Below are 20,679 nucleotides of genomic sequence, written 5' to 3'. Positions count from 1 at the left end.
GGAGGGAGGGTGTAGTCACTGCGTCTAAGGTGAGAGGAAGGAGGGTGGAGTCGCTGCATCTAAGGTGAGCGGAGGGAGGGTGGAGTCACTGCATCTAAGGTGAGCGGAGGGAGGGTGGATTCACTGCGTCTAAGGTGAGCGGAGGGAGGGTGGAGTCGCTGCATCTAAGGTGAGAGGAAGGAGGGTGGAGTCGCTGCATCTAAGGTGAGCGGAGGGAGGGTGGAGTCACTGCATCTAAGGTGAGCGGAGGGAGGGTGGAGTCACTGCATCTAAGGTGAACGGAGGGAGGGTGGAGTCAGTGCGTCTAGGGTGAGCGGAGGGAGGGTGGATTCACTGCGTCTAAGGTGAGCAGAGGGAGGGTGGAGTCAGTTTGTCTAAGGTGAGCGGAGGGAGGGTGTAGTCACTGCATCTAATGTGAGCGGAGGGAGGGTGGAGTCACTGCATCTAATGTGAGCGGAGGGAGGGTGGAGTCGCTGCATCTAAGGTGATCGGAGGGAGGGTGGAGTCAGTTTGTCTAAGGTGAGCGGAGGGAGGGTGGAGTCACTGCATCTAAGGTGAGCGGAGGGAGGGTGGAGTCAGTGCGTCTAGGGTGAGCGGAGGGAGGGTGGATTCACTGCGTCTAGGGTGAGCGGAGGGTGGGTGGATTCACTGCGTCTAAGGTGAGCGGAGGGAGGGTGGAGTCGCTGCATCTAAGGTGAGCGGAGGGAGGGTGGAGTCGCTGCATCTAAGGTGAGCGGAGGGAGGCTGGAGTCACTGCATCTAATGTGAGTGGAGGGAGGGTGGAGTTGCTGCATCTAAGGTGAGCGGAGGGAGGGTGGAGTCACTGCATCTAAGGTGAGCGGAGGGAGGGTGGAGTCACTGCATCTAAGGTGAGCGGAGGGAGGGTGGAGTCAGTGCGTCTAGGGTGAGCGGAGGGAGAGTGGAGTCAGTGCGTCTAGGGTGAGCGGAGGGAGAGTGGAGTCAGTGCGTCTAGGGTGAGCGGAGGGTGGGTGGATTCACTGCGTCTAAGGTGAGTGGAGGGAGGGTGGAGTCACTGCGTCTAAGGTGAGTGGAGGGAGGGTGGAGTCACTGTGTCTAATGTGAGTGGAGGGAGGGTGGATTTACTGCGTCTAAGGTGAGCAGAGGGAGGGTGGAGTCAGTTTGTCTAAGGTGAGCGGAGGGAGGGTGTAGTCACTGCATCTAAGGTGAGCGGAGGGAGGGTGGAGTCACTGCATCTAAGGTGAGCGGAGGGAGGGTGGAGTCACTGCATCTAAGGTGAGCGGAGGGAGGGTGGAGTCATCGCGTCTAGGGTGAGCGGAGGGTGGGTGGATTCACTGCGTCTAAGGTGAGCGGAGGGAGGGTGGAGTCGCTGCATCTAAGGTAAGCGGAGGGAGGGTGGAGTCGCTGCATCTAAGGTAAGCAGAGGGAGGGTGGAGTCACTGCATCTAAGGTGAGCGGAGGGTGGGTGGATTCACTGCGTCTAAGGTGAGCGGAGGGAGGGTGGAGTCGCTGCATCTAAGGTAAGCGGAGGGAGGTTGGAGTCGCTGCATCTAAGGTGAGCGGAGGGAGGGTGGAGTCACTGCATCTAAGGTGAGCGGAGGGAGGGTGGGTGGAGTCACTGCGTCTAAGGTGAGCAGAGGGAGGGTGGAGTCACTGTGTCTAATGTGAGTGGAGGGAGGGTGGATTCACTGCGTCTAAGGTGAGCAGAGGGAGGGTGGAGTCAGTTTGTCTAAGGTGAGCTGAGGGAGGGTGTAGTCACTGCATCTAAGGTGAGCGGAGGGAGGGTGGAGTCACTGCGTCTAAGGTGAGCAGAGGGAGGGTGGAGTCACTGTGTCTAATGTGAGCGGAGGGAGGGTGGATTCACTGTGTCTAAAGTGAGAGGAGGGAGGGCGGAGTCATTCCTTTCTGATTACTGATGGTCTCCAGGGTTACAGAACCATGATGACTACAAGTGATTCACCATTCAAGATTTAGTCTGTTGGAAGATGGCAGCTTTTAACCCTCACCTCGATCAGAGTATTGGTTGGTGAAAAAGTTGACAGATTAGTGATCTTTTGAGGGCAGTTTTGTTGATTGGAATTTTTTACAATTGGGTAATGGGAAGGAAGTACAGATCGGTTTGTTGACTGTGAAATAATTGATGTTTTACAACATGTTTTTTCCGGTCGCAATTTATCTGGTCGCTCAAGCTGAAAATTGGGCCGATAGTGACACCCTTAAGTTCACACAGATGTTATGCTAATTTTATGCAAATGTATTCAGCCTGGAATTTAACCAATTAAATGCTGTAGCAGCTGCAACATTAGATTTGTCCATTTCCAGGCTGCATAAATATGTATAAAGTTAGCATAATTTTGCATCGACTCAAAATTATTATCATCCCACTGATCATCCCAACTATCTATATAAGTAGTAGCAATAGGGTATCTATATAAGTACTTATCTGTCTGCCGCCATTCGCCATATAACTCCTGACCTCTTTTTGTAGACAAACGCTCTTGTCCTCATCACCCCGGCCTCCGTAGAGGTCCTCATGCTGGTCCTGCAGGGTTGGTGCATCAGCCTAACTCCTCGGAACCCCAAGATCCTTCAGCTGGCACTGAACTGTCTGATCTCCATGATCCACATCCTACACGGGAGCAGCCCCGACCAGAGGAGAGTGGAGATCCGCAACATCCTGGACAGCTACTTCAAGGTCCTCAACTGCGACCGGCCCCTGTGCTCCCCGGAGAGACAGGCGGAGCCACACTGCGAGGAGGGACTGCTCACCCTGCGGATCAACATGCTGCGTATGTATCCTGGCATCCCGGGACTCTCTGCTGGGCTTGTGGGTTACTTAAAGGGAACCCGAGGTGAGAGTTATATGGAGGCTGCCATATTTATTTCCTTCTAAACAATACCAGTTGCCTGGCAGTTTTGCTGATCTCTTTGGCATTAGTACTGATCTGCATGCTTGTTCAGGGTCTATGGCGAAGAGTACTGGAGAAAGCAGCTCAGCAGGTTGCCAGGCAATCTGTATTATTTAAAGGAAACTACAGCTGTGGATAAAATCAGATTTGATACTTACCTGGGGCTTCCTCCTGCCCCATAAACATGTCTAAATCCCACGCCGTCCTACTGCGGGTCTGCCATTCAGCCGCAATCGGTGCCGGTAACTGGCTCAGTCGCGTCAGTCTGGGTCTTCTGCACATGCACGGACCTCCCACACATGCGCAGAAGACCCAGACTGGACCCGACTGAAGCAATTACTGGGGCTGATCGCGGCTGAACAGCAGACCGCGGGAGGACAGCGTGGGACTCAGACATGTTTATGCAGCAGGAGGAAGCCGCGGGTGAGTATCAAATCTGCTTTTATCCACAGCTCTGGTACACTTTAAAAGGAAATAATATGGCAGCCTCCACATACCTCTTAGCTCTGGGATCCTTTATGACTTAAAGAGGAACTCCAGTGAAAATAATGTAATAAAAAAGTGTTTAATTTTTACAATAATTATGTATAAATGATTTAGTCAGTGTTTGCCTATTGTAAAATCTTTCCTCTCCCTGATTTGCATTCTGACATTTATCACATGGTGGCATTTTACTGCTGGCAGGTGATGCCACTGGAAGGAGATGCTGCTTGTTTTGGCAGTTGGAAACAGCTGTTATTTCCCACGATGCAACAAGGCTCCCACAGTGTAATGTCAGTACCTCAGTGCTGTTAGGTACTGACGTCACACTATGGGAGGGGTTTCACCACAATATCAGCCATACAGAGCCCCCTGATGATGTGTTTGTGAAAAGGAATAGATTTCTCATTGGAAAGGGGTTATCAGCTACTGATTGGGATGAAGTTCAATTCTTGGATACGGTTTCTCTTTAAAGCAAATGTGAAGTGAATACTCACCTATGGAGAAGCAATGCTCTGGGTCCTATTGATGAGTCCTCCCAGTCCTCTCTCAGTGTGCTTGCGCCATCGCTGTCCATGGTTCAAATCTGCCACCTCCAGGAGCCCTTGGAAAGCTTCGGAAGCACTCGCGGCCCTAAATGCTTCTGAAGACGGGCGGCTCAGTAATGCGAAGTACGGAGCTTCTTGTCTTTGGAAGTGCTCAGGACCGCGAGTGCGTCAGAAGCCTTCTGAGGGTCCCCGAAGACTTATTCCACCAGTTAGTCAAATACATGCAATGGGTGTAACAGCGCTGGAACGAGGACACGGTGAGAGGAACGGGAATGCCTTCCCTTTCCATAGGGAGTATTTGACTTCAGGTATAGTTGCGTTGGCCAAGGAACATGCAGGATGTTTACATTAGTCTCTAGATCGGATTTTCGTTCTGTGGCTTTGATCTGTTTTTGTTCTGTTCTGTAATTTTTGTTCTGTGGCTTTGTGATGGGGTGTCCGCTGATTTCTCGTTCTTCTATTCTAGGAGCCATCCCAGGCATGCTGAACTGCAACGATCGCCCGGTCCTGCAAGCTAAATTCCTCAGTAATAACTGCTTCGAGCACATCATTCGACTGATCCAGAACAGCAAGGTAGGAGCCATGTTGTCCGCATTGGTGGGGGAGAATGTTGTCACACTGATCTTCCTTAGAGACTGACCTCCAGGGGACGCTATGATCCCTTCCAATCAGGTCCTTTGGGCACCGCGATCAGCAGGCATCTTACAGACGCCTGTGTTAAGTTTTCGCTATCAGGCACCCAAGCAGTGATTTGTGTGCCTAATGCAGCTATGCATTTAATGATTGTAGACCATCGTATTCAGTAGTCTACAACTATCTGTAGTTAGGATAAGGCATTAGTTGGGGGGGGGGGGGGGTAGGGTTGGCACCTTCAGGGTGGGTTAGGGCCTGTTTCCACTGGTGCGGTGCGAATTAGTCGCGGAAAACAAGAAAACGATATGTTTTCGCATATGTTAGTAAGTATGCGAATTTAACCATGGCAGTGCCTGTCTGCTTTTACATTGATTTTATGTGAAAATGCCGGCGAATTCGCTGTAAAAATTGCGGTAAAATTCGCATACGAAAACGCATTTTTCCTAATAAATTCTGATGGCTCTGCCGTGCAGATTTTTCCTGCACAAAAAATCGTACAGGATTTCTGACAAGTGGAAACAGGCCCATCCACTTGTATTGGTTATGCGAATCTGCATGCAGATTCGCGTGGTGGAAAAGGGCCCTTTGGGTTCGTCATTAGGTGGGAGGTTGGGGTTGTTACCAACATTGAACAAATCAGGCAAAAACCGCGCTACAAATGTTGACTTATTACTGTTGTAGCGGCGCTCAGTCAGTCATTTGGGCACCATGAAAACAGAGCCTAGATTACGATTAAAACAGTGTAATTTGGCCGCCAGCAAAAGCTGGATGCTGAATTATGTTTATCCCAGTGTCAATAGCGGCCTGGAGGGGGAATAGTAATAAACGCCACTGGGACTTGTGCAGGAGCAGGGTGAGCAGGTCAGCTTTACCCTGCGCCCAGATTTCCCGGGGCCTCAATTACATGTATGCACGTCAGAGGATTTAGGGTTAAGGTTTACAGTAGTATATAGTAAAATATTGGTAACTTTAATTACTGATATTTTACCATTTGCGGCTTCTATCGGCATCCATCTGATGCTGTGACGCCGCAATACGTACTCTGATCACCTGTCTAAAGCTCCTGATCCCTGCATTGTAGCTAGGGGGTGAATTTACTGAGGTTCTCCTGAGCTTGGAGAGCACGCCCGCTCCAGCAATCCTAGATGATAGTTTCTCAACTGACCACAAGAAAAGTTGAGGAACAGATTTGGGAAGGCCAATCGATTTCAGCCCCTTTCACACATTGCGTGGTGGTACTCTCCCCATTCGCAGTGGCCATAAGACTTTATAACATTGGCCACAACACCTGCAGAGCAATGTGGTGCTGCACAAGTGGTTACGATGATGCAGACTCTGCCGTGCGTTGCCGACCGGTACCACGCGGCAGGCATTTGCATTGTAGTCTATGCGCCGATTGGACAAAAAACAGTGACTAACTTCCTGCCCAGCAGGAAGCACGTGACTGTTCATGGGGTGGAGCTACGAAATTCACCCCGTCGGCGCTGCCTCCTGCCGCAGGGTTTGGGAAACAGGACATGGTGCGGTGTGATTGTCCTGGCCCGGGCTCTCCTGCCTCTGGACAATCGCACTGCATAATATGTGAAACTAGCCTAACTGTAGCAATGTCTCCGTGTCCTGTGCAACTGTATTCATGCTTGGGGTGTCTGTGTCTATTGCCAGCCTAGAACGTTCTCCTGCAGAGTGCTAGCTTCAGCCTGTGCACATGTGGCTGCCTGGCACAGATAGACGCTCCTCTCCTGCCGCTTTTGTCATGTTGCCGTGACCTTCCTGTACCTGCTTCTTCCGGGGGAATTTAACAAGAAAGTCACAGAGACTCTGCGATGAACGGCGACAGCAGCAGAGAGATTACATCAGCAAAATGTCTCATCAACAAAAACACTGCTTCAAAGAGACAGGTTTCTGTGCTGTAGAAAATGCTTTGTACTTCCTGTGCAGCAACTTCCTGTTATACTCGCTAATGGGGTACCCAGACAGCTTAAAGAGGCCCTGTAGTGACAGATAGTAGAATGTGATACATTTTTCAGGATAATCCCTTTTACAGTAATGATCCTGGTTTCAGCATCGACAGGTGCAACGCGAAAAATTCGAATATCGTACAAAAGTCTATTTATTTCAGTAATTCAACTTAAAAGGTGAAACTAATATATATGAAATAGAGTCATTGCATGCAAAGCGAGATATCTCAAACCTTTATTTGTTATAATGTTGATGATTATGGCTTTCAGCTTATGAGAACCCCAAAATCCAAATCTCAGAGCATTAGAATACTGTGCAAAGGTTCAATATTCTAGGCTCAAAGTATCAGCCTCTAATCCGCTAATCAATCCAAAACACCTGCAGAGAGTTTCTATTTCATAGATTAGTTTTACAGTTTAAGTTAAATTACTGAAACAAATGGACTTTTGAAAGATATTTTGAATGCTCAGTTAACAAACATTTCGCAGAGCTGCACCTGACAGAACTGATGTCACCACCTGTGATAAATTTCAGGATGTAATTCAGGGAGAGGATAGATTGTACAATGGGTAAATTCCAGTAATTGGAGATGGCCGGCATTAGCGACATGCCTGTAATTGTGGCTTGCATGAATATTGTAGACAACTGGGCCAATCAGATACACTTCCTGCTGATTTTGATTGGCTACATGCGATTTGCATTAAGTTTGCAAGTGAGCTGGAATTATAGGCCTCTCATTGGCTGCCTGTACAGGTATTCCACCTACTCCAGCCAAGACTCTGACTAACTGATACTCATTCTACAGATACTGATTACTGAGTATTTATCAGCCTCCATTCCGTGTGTACAATGGCTCCGCCCCTACACCATGTAACTGGCTGCCATGCTAGGAGCATCCAGGCTGTCGGTCATTACATTATTGCAGGTGTGAAAAACCACTTATAAGACCTCCTGCTTTGTGTAGCCGATTGCTCATGCAAGAAGAGGAGAGACCTGGGCGGTTTGTAATGAAAAGAAAAGTACAGATTCCAAACTAGAAAACAGAGGCCATTTTTTTCTTACCGTATTGGAAGTTGATAGATTGTAATATTTTTTGTTTAGTAAGGAGAATCAATTTAAATAATCTCTGTGACTGTCTTGATGAGTTCCTCATCCCTCTATGTCCAGTTCTTACTGTCACCCCTCCACTTCTCCTGCTTATTTTTAAGGTGGAACTCTACCCAAGATTAAGGGCTTGATGCCAGGATATACCGTAGATGTGACCTGTTTACACCCCCATGTTCTCCTTAGGAATTCAGCTTAAAGCAGTGTTCTGGCTCTAAGGAGCAGCTACTAGGGGGCGGGTGGGAGTAGCGTTACTGGGGGGGGGGGGGGGGGGTGTAGGGACAGTGGGATCACTAATATGATAATCCAGAAGTGGCTACAAACACAACTTGGATTTCCAGTAGTGGGTCCGGAAGAGGTTTGAAAGACCCCTATAAAAATATTAAAGATCAGATGATTGCAGCCCTCCTTTATACTCACAATGTTGTGGAGAAGAGTAAGAGAGTTCCCCTAATTTATTTTTGCCATAATAATAGTAACTTGCATGGAAATTAATTGCTGGCTGTATGCTGCTTGGAACTGAGCTAATCGCAATGCACTTCCTGCCAGTTTTGGTTGGCTAAAATTCCCAAACTGCCTACGACCTGGAATTAATACCATCTCAGCCTCCATCTCTAATGACCTTACCTGGTGGGTGGCCTTTGTGCTCATTCTACAAATGCTAATTACGGAGTATTTATCAGCCTCCATTCAAAGTGTACAATGGCTCCGCCCCTACACCATGTAACGCGCTGTCATGCTAGGAGCATCCAGGCTGTCCGTCATTAAATTACTGCAGGTGTGAAAAACCACTTATAAGACCTCCTCCGGAGACACCTGGGCGGTTTGTAACGAAAAGTACAGATTCCAAACTAGAAAACCGATGCCATTTTTTTCTTACCGTTTGGTATTGGAAGAGCCTGGGAGGAGTATAGACAGGAGTTGTAGTTTGGGTGAGAGCCTGGGAAAAGCATGGACAGGAGTAACTGAAGGAGAGCTGAGAGCCTGGGTGGAGCATGGACAGGAGTAACTGTAGTAGGGGTGACAGTCTGAGAGGGGCGGGGACAGTAGTAATAGTACTGGGGTGAGAACCTGGGAGGGGCGGGGACAGGAGTAGCTGTAGGAGGGGTGACAGTCAGAGGGGCGAGGACATTAGTAATGGTACTGGGATGAGACCCTGGGAGGGGAGGGGACAGGAGTAACTACAGTGGTAGAAAGCCTGGAAAAGCTGTCATAGAAGTCCTCTCTTCTCTAAAGAAACCCTCTTGGGTAGAGTTCAGTTTTAACCCCTTCTCTGCTTTGCTCCTGTAACCTCTTGCCATCCGGTTTTTAACAGCTGTATGTGAGCAGTGGTCGCAGTGTGGAGGACAGCGATCTGACCACTCAGTTACTGACTGAGCATGACATCATGAAGGTATTCTGTGCCAACTGTTCACCGTGTGGTGCTGGGCTGACCAATGGCCTCCATGTTCACTGTGATTGCTGTGGACTTTCTTTTTAATGTGTAGTTTCTATAGAAAACTTTCCTGTTTAATGGACTTGGGATGCTTTTCATGCAGGGCTGGGCAAAACTGATGCAGAATCCAGCAGCTAATCATTGAGGAAATAGGCCTAAGCTGACTGTAGTGCATAGGGGTTGCTGTACTGAAAAGATTTCTGCCCTTGTTCAACTGTTAAGTGCACCTGAACTCTTATGCTGGCAATACACGTTAAGTTTTTACTTTAGATAGATGGGTTCGATAGATAAATTCCAACCTGTTGGATCTGGTCGATTCTACTTTCGTTTCGATTCTCCTCATTCAAGTGAATGTAATTGATAAGAAAAGATAAGGAATCGAGAGGGGAATCGAGCAGTGAATCGAGAGTAGAATCGATCGAAAGCGAAAACGACGGCAAAAACGAACGCAAAAACGCATCGTGTATTCCCAGCATTACACAGGACAGAAGGAATGCATAGAGAAATGCACCCTGTATGTATTTAGAGAGTTTAGCCAGTCTAATTCCCTCTCATCTGTGACTAATCACAGCTGTAATTTGATCTCACCCCTGTGTCACATGACTGCCATGGCAGAGATGGCAGATAAGCTGATTTGAAAGCACTGGTGTTAACAGTACTGTATGTACAGCTTCTATAAAAGCAGGAAGTAGAAACTCTGCAGATTTATTGCAGGATTTGTACCAGCTGTAACAGAGAAATGTGTTTCTTTAAAGGTTATTATGCTGTTGGGTATCTTTTTAGAGCAGAGAGGAAGTCCTGAGTTCAGGGTCCGCTTTGATAAGTCTTTGTGCCCATTCCTACCAAGCAAGTTTCAGTAGCAAAGCTTCTTTAAAACACAAAAAAAGGAATGTTATCTTTATTGTGGAATAAATATAATATTAATTCAGAACCGGCCACATGACCTCGCTGGCTGCTTGCTTCTGTGGGTTGTCCAGTCCTGATTCATCCCAGCCCGATATGTTGTTGATCATTTCAATGATTTTTGCATAGATGTGATTGTCTTATCGACTTGCAAGTGAAAAGTCCTGAATTAATAACGATTGATTTATTGCGGTGGTTTTCAATCAGATGCATCATTTTATGAAAGGCAAGAGCTTAAAATGGGATTGCTTTGAATAAAATTGATTTGACAACATTCAAACTATCGCTTGAAGATGATCTAAACTGAAGGGTTCAATGCAAGTAATGTAATCCTCGTAGGATCGGCAATTGAAAACGGGTAAATAACTCAGCCGATCTCCGGGAAATGGACATGCCTAGCTGGGGGCGGGCTGTGCAACACAGGTGGGTGTGGCCACGGGGTTCCGGGGCGGCTTCGGGCAACAACCGCCACAGCGGTACAGCAGGGCAGGGTTTATCAATAATGCCCATTTCCCAGTGAACGGGATTTTACCAGTGAGATTGCCGATTCTACCTCCAGACGCAATAAGGGTTAAATTAACTGTATTGGACACATCACTTTAGGCAGTCTTCAAATTCTTTAATGATTGAAATTCAAAACTAAAGTTGCATGAGAGAGAGAGTGTGTGTGTCCTGCACAAGTGAGTGGCGTGGATTTCCGTTGCACAAGTGAGTGTGGCGTGGATTTCCGTTGCACAAGTGAGTCTGGCGTGGATTTCCGTTGCACAAGTGAGTCTGGCGTGGATTTCCGTTGTACAAGTGAGTGTGGTGTGGATTTCTGTTGTACAAGTGAGTGTGGTGTGGATTTCCGTTGTACAAGTGAGTGTGGCATGGATTTCCGTTGTACAAGTGAGTGTGGCATGGATTTCCGTTGTACAAGTGAGTGTGGCATGGATTTCTGTTGTACAAGTGAGTGTGGCGTAGATTTCCGTTGTACAAGTGAGTGTGGCGTGGATTTCTGTTGCACAAGTGAGTGTGGTGTAGATTTCCGTTGTACAAGTGAGTGTGGCGTGGATTTCCGTTGCACAAGTGAGTGTGGTGTAGATTTCCGTTGTACAAGTGAGTGTGGGGTGGATTTCTGTTGCACAAGTGAGTGTGGGGTGGATTTCTGTTGTACAAGTGAGTGTGGCGTAGATTTCCGTTGTACAAGTGAGTGTGGCGTGGATTTCTGTTGCACAAGTGAGTGTGGTGTAGATTTCCGTTGTACAAGTGAGTGTGGGGTGGATTTTCGTTGCACAAGTGAGTGTGGCATGGATTTCCGTTGCACAAGTGAGTGTGGCGTGGATTTCCGTTGTACAAGTGAGTGTGGCATGGATTTCCGTTGCACAAGTGAGTGTGGCGTGGATTTTCGTTGCACAAGTGAGTGTGGCGTGGATTTTCGTTGCACAAGGGAGTGTGGCGTGGATTTCCGTTGCACAAGTGTGTGGCGTGGATTTCCGTTGTACAAGTGAGTGTGTCATGCATTTCCGTTGCACAAGTGAGTGTGTCATGCATTTCTGTTGCACAAGTGAATGTGTCATGCATTTCTGTTGCACAAGTGAATGTGTCATGCATTTCCGTTGCACAAGTGAGTGTGTCATGCATTTCTGTTGCACAAGTGAGTGTGGCGTGGATTTCCGTTGCACAAGTGAGTGTGGCGTGGATTTCCATTGTACAAGTGAGTGTGGCGTGGATCTCCGTTGTACAAGTGAGTGTGTCATGGATTTCCGTTGCCCAAGTGAGTGTGGCGTGGATTTCCGTTGTACAAGTGAGTTTGCCGCAGATTTTCGTTGCACAAGTGAGTGTGTCATGCATTTCCGTTGCACAAGTGAGTGTGTCATGCATTTCTGTTGCAGAAGTGAATGTGTCATGCATTTCCGTTGCACAAGTGAGTGTGTCATGCATTTCTGTTGCACAAGTGAGTGTGTCATGCATTTCTGTTGCACAAGTGAATGTGTCATGCATTTCTGTTGCACAAGTGAGTGTGTCATGCATTTCTGTTGCACAAGTGAGTGTGGCGTGGATTTCTGTTGCACAAGTGAATGTGTCATGCATTTCTGTTGCACAAGTGAGTGTGGCGTGGATTTCTGTTGCACAAGTGAGTGTGTCATGCATTTCTGTTGCACAAGTGAGTGTGTCATGCATTTCTGTTGAACAAGTGAGTGTGTCATGCATTTCCATTGCACAAGTTAGTGTGTTGTGGATTTCGTGTGCACAAGTGAGTGTGACGTGTATTTCTGTTGCTCATATGTGTCACAGATTTCTGTTGCACGAGGATGGATGTATAAAGATCAGCAGGGTGTGACGTGTGTAGCCGTGTGTAGCCACCTCACCAGGCACACACATATCTGATATGTCCATGTGTCATGCATGGATAAAAAAAGTGCAACTTCTACTGAAAAATATGGTCCGCTGTGGCTGTTACTGAGGGTTACTTGTGCACTGTGAGAATATTTAAAGCCTTTCTCCAGGAAGTTTCTGGTAGTCAACTCCATTACAAAAAAGTAGAGTACTCACCCATCCATCAATATCGAGACCACGTGATCCCTGTCCTGGGTGGGTGGACATCTGACCGATTCTTCTCACACCTGTTCCCTGGGGAAATGTAAACACAGCAGACTAGTGACTGACAGGCCTCTCCCACAATCCCTTGCACTGTGTGACCTAACGCCACGCCCTGTACACAATACACTTCCAGGCAAGCCAAGTGGCCTGCATAGACATGCCTCCTCCCCCTAGAATACAGCGGGATGACTAAGTCCTGGTACATGATACAATTGTCAGATCAATGAGAAATTTCCAACATGTCCGATCTGCTACTGATTGATCAAGGGATCGATTTTGTGCAATAGTGATCTCTAAATCAATCCCTTTCATGACCAGAAGCAGATCGGACATGTTGGAAATTATCGAATGATGGGAATTTTCCCGTTGATCTGACAGGAAAATTGTATTGTGTGATGGCATAAAGCTGCCCACTTATGATCCGATTTTATTTTCTGATCGATCATATTGAATACTGTTGATGGTACCAATTGACAACATATGATCGGATTACCGATCCATTTTTTAGATCGATTCTATCTGAAATGATCAGGTTGGTTATAATTTTTATTCCATTAATGAGCCTGGTGACAAAGATCAGATCGGAAGGTTGATCGTTCTGTAAAATTGGACCTTAACATCCAAAGTTCCACTTTCAGCAGACTGACCGGGAGGGAGGGTTAGTGGCAGTTTGCCCCGCCTCCCGCAGCCCATTTTTATATCCTATCTTGCCTATTTTTCATGGGGTTTTCTTTCACAACCTTGGTATAAAAGTTGTCTTTTAGCTGCATTGCAGCTGTATTACACAAAATACGCGTCCTCATTTCATGGAGCAGCACAGTGGCGTAGTGGTTGGTGATTAGCACTCTCACCTTGCAGCGCTGGGTACCCAATCCAATCCCAGCCAGTGCACTATCTGCAAGGAGTTTGTATGTTCTCCCCGTGTCTACGTGGGTTTCCTTCAGGCCCTCCCGTTTCCTCCCACATCCCAAAAACCTACAGATAAGTTATTTGGCTTCCCCCTAAATTGGCCCTAGACTATGATACATACACTACAAGATGCATACATAGACATGTGACTATGGGAGGGATTAGATTGTGAGCTCCTCTCAGGGACAGTTAGTGACAAGACAATATACTCTGTACAGCGCTGCAGAAGATGTTGGCACTAAATAAATACTAAATAATAATAATAATAACAATGTGTCTCTGGCTTTGATAACAGCAGCCTCTGTCACACAGAAGTTCAGCAGCATGACAGGCCCTCTTAGTACAGATAGAATGACTGGCATCCAGCCCATCCTGTGAGATGCTCTGGGGAGATTTGGAGAGGGGATTAGGAGGACTCTTCATCTTGTGATCCAGGCTGGAGAGGACAGCAGCAGTAAGCCTGCCCTGTGTAAATAGATGCATTATCTGGTATTATAGAAGAAAACATGACTCAGGAGGCACAGTATTCCTTCTACTGACTCTCCCTAGTAACTGGCCGGACTGGTTCTGTGCGATCACCTCTGGGTGACTCCGGCCAGCATTACTGCCGAGAGGAAGAGATGATTTTGTGTTTTTATTCCCTTGACTTGTTCTGGAGATTGCTGGTGTCTTATGACAACACACTCTATGAAAGCCCAAGGCTCCCACTGTGCGAATGTGACACGTTGCCGGGGGCGTAACTAGACTTACTAGGCCCCCCCCCCTGCAAAAATGATAGCATGGTGCCCCCTTGGACCCCGAAACCCATGCGGGTCATGTGATCGGGAGCCGGCAAATCACAGCAGGGAGTGTTCTGCTTTAACTACTTTAGGACTATGGTGATTGAAATCTACGCCGTTTTGGTGGGATCCTGGCGGGCAGGGCATAGATTTCATTCACCGTTTCCGTCACTCCCCACCGCTTCCGCCGCTCAAACACGACATTTCTCACCGCAGCTCACTGGCTCTGCCCGTCTCTGACGGCACAGCCATGGGAGCCGGTCAGGAGCTGATTTCATTGGCTTCTGGCCGTGTCTATCAATGTAAGCCGATCCCATCACAGCCAATGAAAGCCGCTTCTGACCAGCTCACATGACTCTGCCGTCATAGAGACGGCAGAGTGGATGTCAGGAGGATCCTGGCGTGCGGCGATGGCGGCTGGTATGCGCGGCGATTCGCTGGGATTCCGTCGGTATTGTATCAGCGGTCTCTGGTCCTTAAGGGGGCAGAGACTGCTGGTACTTAACAGCGTTTGGAAGCGGGAAAAAATTAAACGCTCCCACTACTCTGCATGATGGGAGGTGACGACCGGGACGGTTTTTATGAGCAAACGGAATTTATTTTCCTAATTGGCTGAACTTGCATTCAGGGAGAGGAAGGCGGAGGGGCCCCCCTGCAATGGCGGGGGTCGCAGGGGTGATTGTTACGCCCATGCATGTCACACTGCCAGTTGGTACTGATGGGTGGACTGAGTCAGGTGGTACAGGACACAGTTCAGGGGTTGGGGGCGCTGCATTGGTGTCAGGCACACATTAAAACATAGTTTTAACCGCCTTTGTGGATGACCTTTAGGCGGGTTTCACACTTATATTTACAAAGAAAAAAAAGATTTTTGCAAACAGATTTTTGCATTAAAAGCCGCATTTGTAAGCAAATATTCGCATGTGTTTTTTTTAGTTTGTTTGATTGTTTTACCGCAGCTAATGAGTCAGTGGGAATTTGCAAGCGATGTGTATTTTAAATGTATGCTGCAAGATGTAAGAGCCTGTTTCTAAATGCAAATATCTGCATTTTCTTCGGCACAGCAGTCATTCCCTATGGCCCATTTTCCACTAAAAAAAAAAAACAGACAACCATGTTACTATTTTTTGAATGTTGCATGCAGAAAAATCACACGATGCAATTTTTGCGTTTTTGCAAAACGATCAGTGGTAACAACAGGATTTCCTTCTTTACAAAGATCTTAACACCCCCCCTTCAAAAAAAAAAATGCAAATGCGCATGTGAATTTGTATGCAAACTTCGCATCCATGCTTCCCAAAAAATTTGCGTACAAAATTTTGCATGCAATTTGCATACTACTATTGGAAGTATAACATAAGGGGTTTTTTTTGCGCATGCAAAAACACAAATGCAATTTAGCGAATTTTAGCAGAAGTTCAATTCTCCATTGGCTATCATTAGATGTGTGCTAAACATGTTTTTGTTCATTCGCATGCACATTTTTATAAGTGTGAATCCTGCCTATGATGGTGAAAGTGTGACACCTTAGGGGAAACCGGCGCAGAGGTGAGAGCGTGAGATTCAGGCTAACCTTTGAACTTGTCAGAGATAACGCTCCAGTGCTCTCACTATTGTGTGAGGACCTGTCACCATCACCCCTCAGGCAGCAGAGAATGCTACTCGCGGTCATTGCGCACAGATCCGCAGAACCTGTTTACTGACAGCTCTCTGAGTTTAGTTTATGCCGAGTTCAGTTTCCAGAAGCCAATTACCTGCCTGTGCGTCACGCTCAGTCCGCGGCCTCCGGAGACGTCCTGTAGTCTACATCCTCGCAGTCTAGCCTGTGATGTCACACAGCGTTAGGAAAGGTAAATGCCGAGGAGATAAACACGCAACCTCCCGAGAGGGATAATTGTTGAGTCACCAGATGTGCCACTAACTTGTCACTTTGTCACCTGACGTCTTCTGTGCCGCCGTGTGCGCAACGGGTGCAGAAACCTGGCCATGGAAGTCCTGAACTATCGTTGTGTTCTGTCCAGCACCGTACAGCAAGATAAGGGATCACTGCAGTGCTTGTTGTGGACTGAACAGGGAATATTAAAAGAGAACAGAAGTAAGAGGTATACGGAGGCTGCCATATTTATTTGCTATTAAATAATACTAGTTGCCTGGCAGCCCTGCTGATCCATTGCCTCTAATACTTTTAGCCAGACACTGAACAAGCATGCAGCAGATCAGGTGTTTCTGACATTATTATCAGATCTGACAAGATTAGCTGCATGCTTGTTTCTGGTGTGATTTAGACACTACTGCAGCCAAATAGATCAGCAGGGCTGCCAGGCAACTGGTATTGTTTTAAAGATGATAAATATTGCAGCCTCTGTATTCTTCTCACTACAGTTGTTTTTTAACCCTTCTGGCGCTACGCAGTTTCTGAGGCTGCGTCCCAGAAGGAATTTTTTTGAATAAAAGTTGTTTTATCCTCCATAGCTAGCACTAGGCTAGCTACCATTGTCCCACAAGTCCCCCCGCACCCTTCTGATCCCCCCCAATCGCTGCCGCTAAACATTACCTAGCTGCGATCCTGCGAGAGCCGCAGCCTCCCCAATGCGCTTCAGTCATGACGTCTGACGTCATGGACGTCATGCGCAACCCCGATCCTCCCCATAGCGAAGCCTGGAGCTGATTGGAGAGGCTGAGCCATCGCGGGATCCGGGGGGGGGGGGGGGGTACGTATAACGGCGGCGATCAATAAAGAGCGGAGGGACATGGGGGACAATGGTAGCTAGCGAAGTGCTAGCTACAGAGGACAAAACTACTTTTATTCAAAAAAAAAAATCCCTCCCGGGGCAGAGAAATCCTCTGCAGCGGCTGCCCCGAGTGTAGCTCAGGGTTACCGCCAGGAGGGTTAATGTGGACCTGAGCTCAGAACTTCCTCTCTGCTCTAAAAGATACACAACAGCATAATAACCTTTAAACAAAAATTTCTGTTACAGCTGATATAAATCCTGCAATAAATCTGCACCGTTTCTACTTCCTGCTTTCATGGAAGCTGACATATTGTTAACATCCTGTGCTTTCAAATGAGCTTATCTGCCGTGATAGTCAGGTGACACAGGGGAGTGACAGACGCCTCACATTGACCCCACGCTTACGGAACGGAGCAACTCAGATGCTCAATAAAAACTGATCCATTTCTCAGATCAGATTTTACATGGATCAGTTTTTGATCCATTCAGTGTGAACCGAACCATATCCAGTTCTTTAAAGCACACCTAAGATGAAAGGGGTATGGAGGCTGCCATATTTATTTCCTTTTAAAAAATTCAGATTGTCTGGCTGTCCTGCTGATCCTCTGCCTCTTATATTTTTAGCCATAGACCCTGAACAAGCATGCAGCAGATCAGGTTTGTCTGATTAAAGTCTTGACCGGGTTAGCTGCATGCTTGTTTCAAGTCTGTGATCCAGACACTACTGCAGCCAAAGGACTGCCAGGCAACTGGTATTGTTTAAAAGGAAATATCCCTTTTAGCTCAGGTGTCCTTTAAAGTGGATCCGAGATAAACTTTTAGTCATTGCATAATTGTGTTCCTTTCATATAGTTTATAGGGTGTTCCTCAAGCCAAATACTTTCTTTGTTTTAATACTCTAATTCCCTATAAACTAAACAAGCCTCGCCCACAGCTCCTTTTGTGCCTTGGCACTGTAGCAAGGGCTTATGGGAGCTCAGTCTGGGCAGGAGGAGGTTACTAGCCATTGATTTCAGAGGCAGAGGGGAGGAGGGAGGCAGAGAGGGGACTGAATTTACACACAGGCAAGCTGATAGCATCTTCAGCCCTCAGCCTGTGACAATGTGACAAACAGAACATGGCTGCCCTCGTATCACAGGATAAATAATCATAAACTTTTGAAACTGTTTGCAGCTAGATTTGCTGTGTAAACTATCTAAACTTTAGATAAGATATATAGACAAGTTACTTTTTATAGTTAGTTTTTAATCTCGTATCCGCTTTAAGGGGATACAAAACGTCAGCCGTTTTGTTTTGAACTCTAAGATCTTTGCACATAAACAGATACACAGTGCAGTCTCCCCCCACCCACTTGTAGGATGGGCTGTTTTTTTCTTGTACTACAAATCTAGATCTGCCTCCAGGTCCTTCCCCCTTTCCCCATGTGTGTGCGCACGTGTGCATACACGCAGGCACCGTTACATGTATACCGTAATAGTGAGTTGACTAGAGTGAATCACATGACCTGAACGTCCAGCAAAAGACAAAGTTGCTGACATTGCAAATGTTAATAGTCACTTTAGTGCTGGGGAATGTTCACTATAGGAACAGAAAGGGTTGTTCTGCCTGGAGATCAGCTTGATAGATCACTTTTGCACTCATTATTATTTGTTAGAAGAGATTGAGTTTTGTTAGTTGCATGGACTGTGCTGTCATGTCGTTGTGTAAGTAATCACCCCCAGTAATCAGCAATCGCGTGGTGGCGGGATGCTGATTATGGCGTTCTTGGCTTTGTAGAAATCATGGTGTGGTTTGGCATGAATTATAATCTGGTGATGCATGGTGGTGGGCGCCCCTCCCTGGCCACTGGCTGAACTGCACCCGCTGACTCCTCCTCCTATGTTTTCTGGACAGGTGATGGACTCGGGTTCTGATTCCATCACGGTTAACGCCATCGAAGTCCTGACTTCCATCATGAGGAATTCTCCATCTGCCAAGGTGAGTGTGTGCTCCATGTGTGTGTACTGTATTACTGCCTGAGACGTGTATAATGGGGGTATTTACACTTACCTGGGGCTTCCTCCAGCTCTATAAGGTGCGTGGGGTCCCTCACCATCCTCTGGCCGCTCCATTGTCTTGTAATCCTCCCGGTAGTTTGGCCTGTCGCACCCTTCTGCACATGCATAGAATGCCCCCGGGCATGGAAGCGCGGCAGGGGCGCATGTGCACAAGCGCACAACTGGCTGCAACCCCCTAGATTACCGAGGGGTGGGGGATTTCAAGACAGCAGAGCAGCCGAAGAGGATGGCGAGGTAGCCCATGTACGTCATGGGGCTGTAGGAAGCCCCTGGTAAGTATAAATACCCCTATTATACACGTCTCAGGTACATCGGCTCCAGTCACAACTGGTAATACAGGTCGCTGGGGATATTTCTTAAAGGATACCCAAAGTGACATGTGACATGGAGATAGACATGTGTATGTACAGTGCCTAGCACACAAATAACTAGGCTGTGTTCCTTTTTTTCTTTCTTTGCCTGAAAGAGTTAAATATCAGGTGTGTAAGTGGCTGACTCAGTCCTGACTCAGACAGGAAGTGACTACAGTGTGACCCTCACTGATAAGAAATTCCCCTTTTTTACCTTTTTCTTGCTCTCAGAAGCCATTTTCTGCTAGGAAAGTGTTTTATAGTTGGAATTTGTTATCAGTGAGGGTCACACTGTAGTCACTTCCTGTCTGAGTCAGGACTGAGTCAGCCACTTACACACCTGATATTTAACTCTTTCAGGCAAAGAAAGGAAAAAAGGAACACAGCATAGTTATTTGTGTGCTAGGCACTGTACATACACATGTCCATCTCATCATGTTACATGTCACTTCGGGTATCCTTTAAAATTGTCTTTAAAGGGAACCTAAACTGAGAAGGATGTGGATTTTTCCTTTTAAAATAATACCAGTTGCCTGACTCTCCTGCTGATCCTGTGTCTTTAATACCGTACATTTAGCCACAGCCCCTGAACAAGCATGCAGATCAGGTGTGCTAACTGAAGTCTGACTGGATTAGCTGCATGCTTGTTTCAGGTGTGTGATTCGGCCACTACTGCAGCCAAAGAGATCAGCAGGACTGCCAGGCAACTGGTATTGTTTAAAAGGAAACATTCTCCCACAATGGTGAGATTACCCTGTAGCACGTTACAGTTGTTGTTTTTTTGTTGTTGTTTTTTTTATTTAATTCAACCAGTCTGATCCAGTTTTTTTGGTTGATCAGAAGTTTTGAAGAAATGCTTTAATTTAAAACCGACATGTTTGAGATTCCCGCAGCTTCTGGAAAAAATAAGATCGTAAACGTTGAAAAAGTTGGTTGTTTAGGACATAGGTTCTCAACGTGTGGTACGTGTACCCCAGGGGGTATTCGGGTCTGATATACTTAAAGTGAACCAGAGATAAAGCACCCTCATGTGTTTTACTATATATAGCAGTGGGAACATTAGAGAAAACGCCTACCCTGCTCTCTGCTTTATCCTTCACTGCTCAGCCTGCTTCTAATCAGCCCTGATAAAATCCCCGACTGAGCATTCAGTCTGGCTTTGCTCAGGAATATTTATAGCTCAGTCTGTGATCTCTCATGTCTTCAAGTCCAAGCCTGCCCCCTGCTGGCTCTGCTCAGGATTCATTATAGCTGAGTCATTATAGCAAAGCCAGATGGAATGCTCAGTCGGGGATTTTATCAGGGCTAATAAGAAACAA

At 46.9% G+C, this 20,679-nt stretch overlaps 1 protein-coding gene across 3 annotated transcripts in view; it reads left to right on the top strand.

Moving 5' to 3' along the window:
- NBEAL2 (neurobeachin like 2) overlaps nucleotides 1–20,679 on the top strand; it is a 239,052-nt gene that overhangs the window by 131,581 nt on the left and 86,792 nt on the right. For 2 of the 3 annotated variants that reach the window (XM_068235221.1, XM_068235220.1), the window contains exons 8-11: nucleotides 2,468–2,768; nucleotides 4,383–4,489; nucleotides 8,928–9,005; nucleotides 18,847–18,930. In XM_068235221.1, the coding sequence (XP_068091322.1) occupies nucleotides 2,468–2,768; nucleotides 4,383–4,489; nucleotides 8,928–9,005; nucleotides 18,847–18,930 (570 nt within the window). The remainder of the gene's footprint in view (nucleotides 1–2,467; nucleotides 2,769–4,382; nucleotides 4,490–8,927; nucleotides 9,006–18,846; nucleotides 18,931–20,679) is intronic. The other variant, XM_068235222.1, reaches the window with a different exon arrangement.

This window comes from Hyperolius riggenbachi, chromosome 5 (genome assembly GCF_040937935.1).
Source record: "Hyperolius riggenbachi isolate aHypRig1 chromosome 5, aHypRig1.pri, whole genome shotgun sequence".
NCBI lineage: Eukaryota > Metazoa > Chordata > Amphibia > Anura > Hyperoliidae > Hyperolius > Hyperolius riggenbachi.
This window is presented reverse-complemented; position numbering and strand designations above follow the sequence as displayed.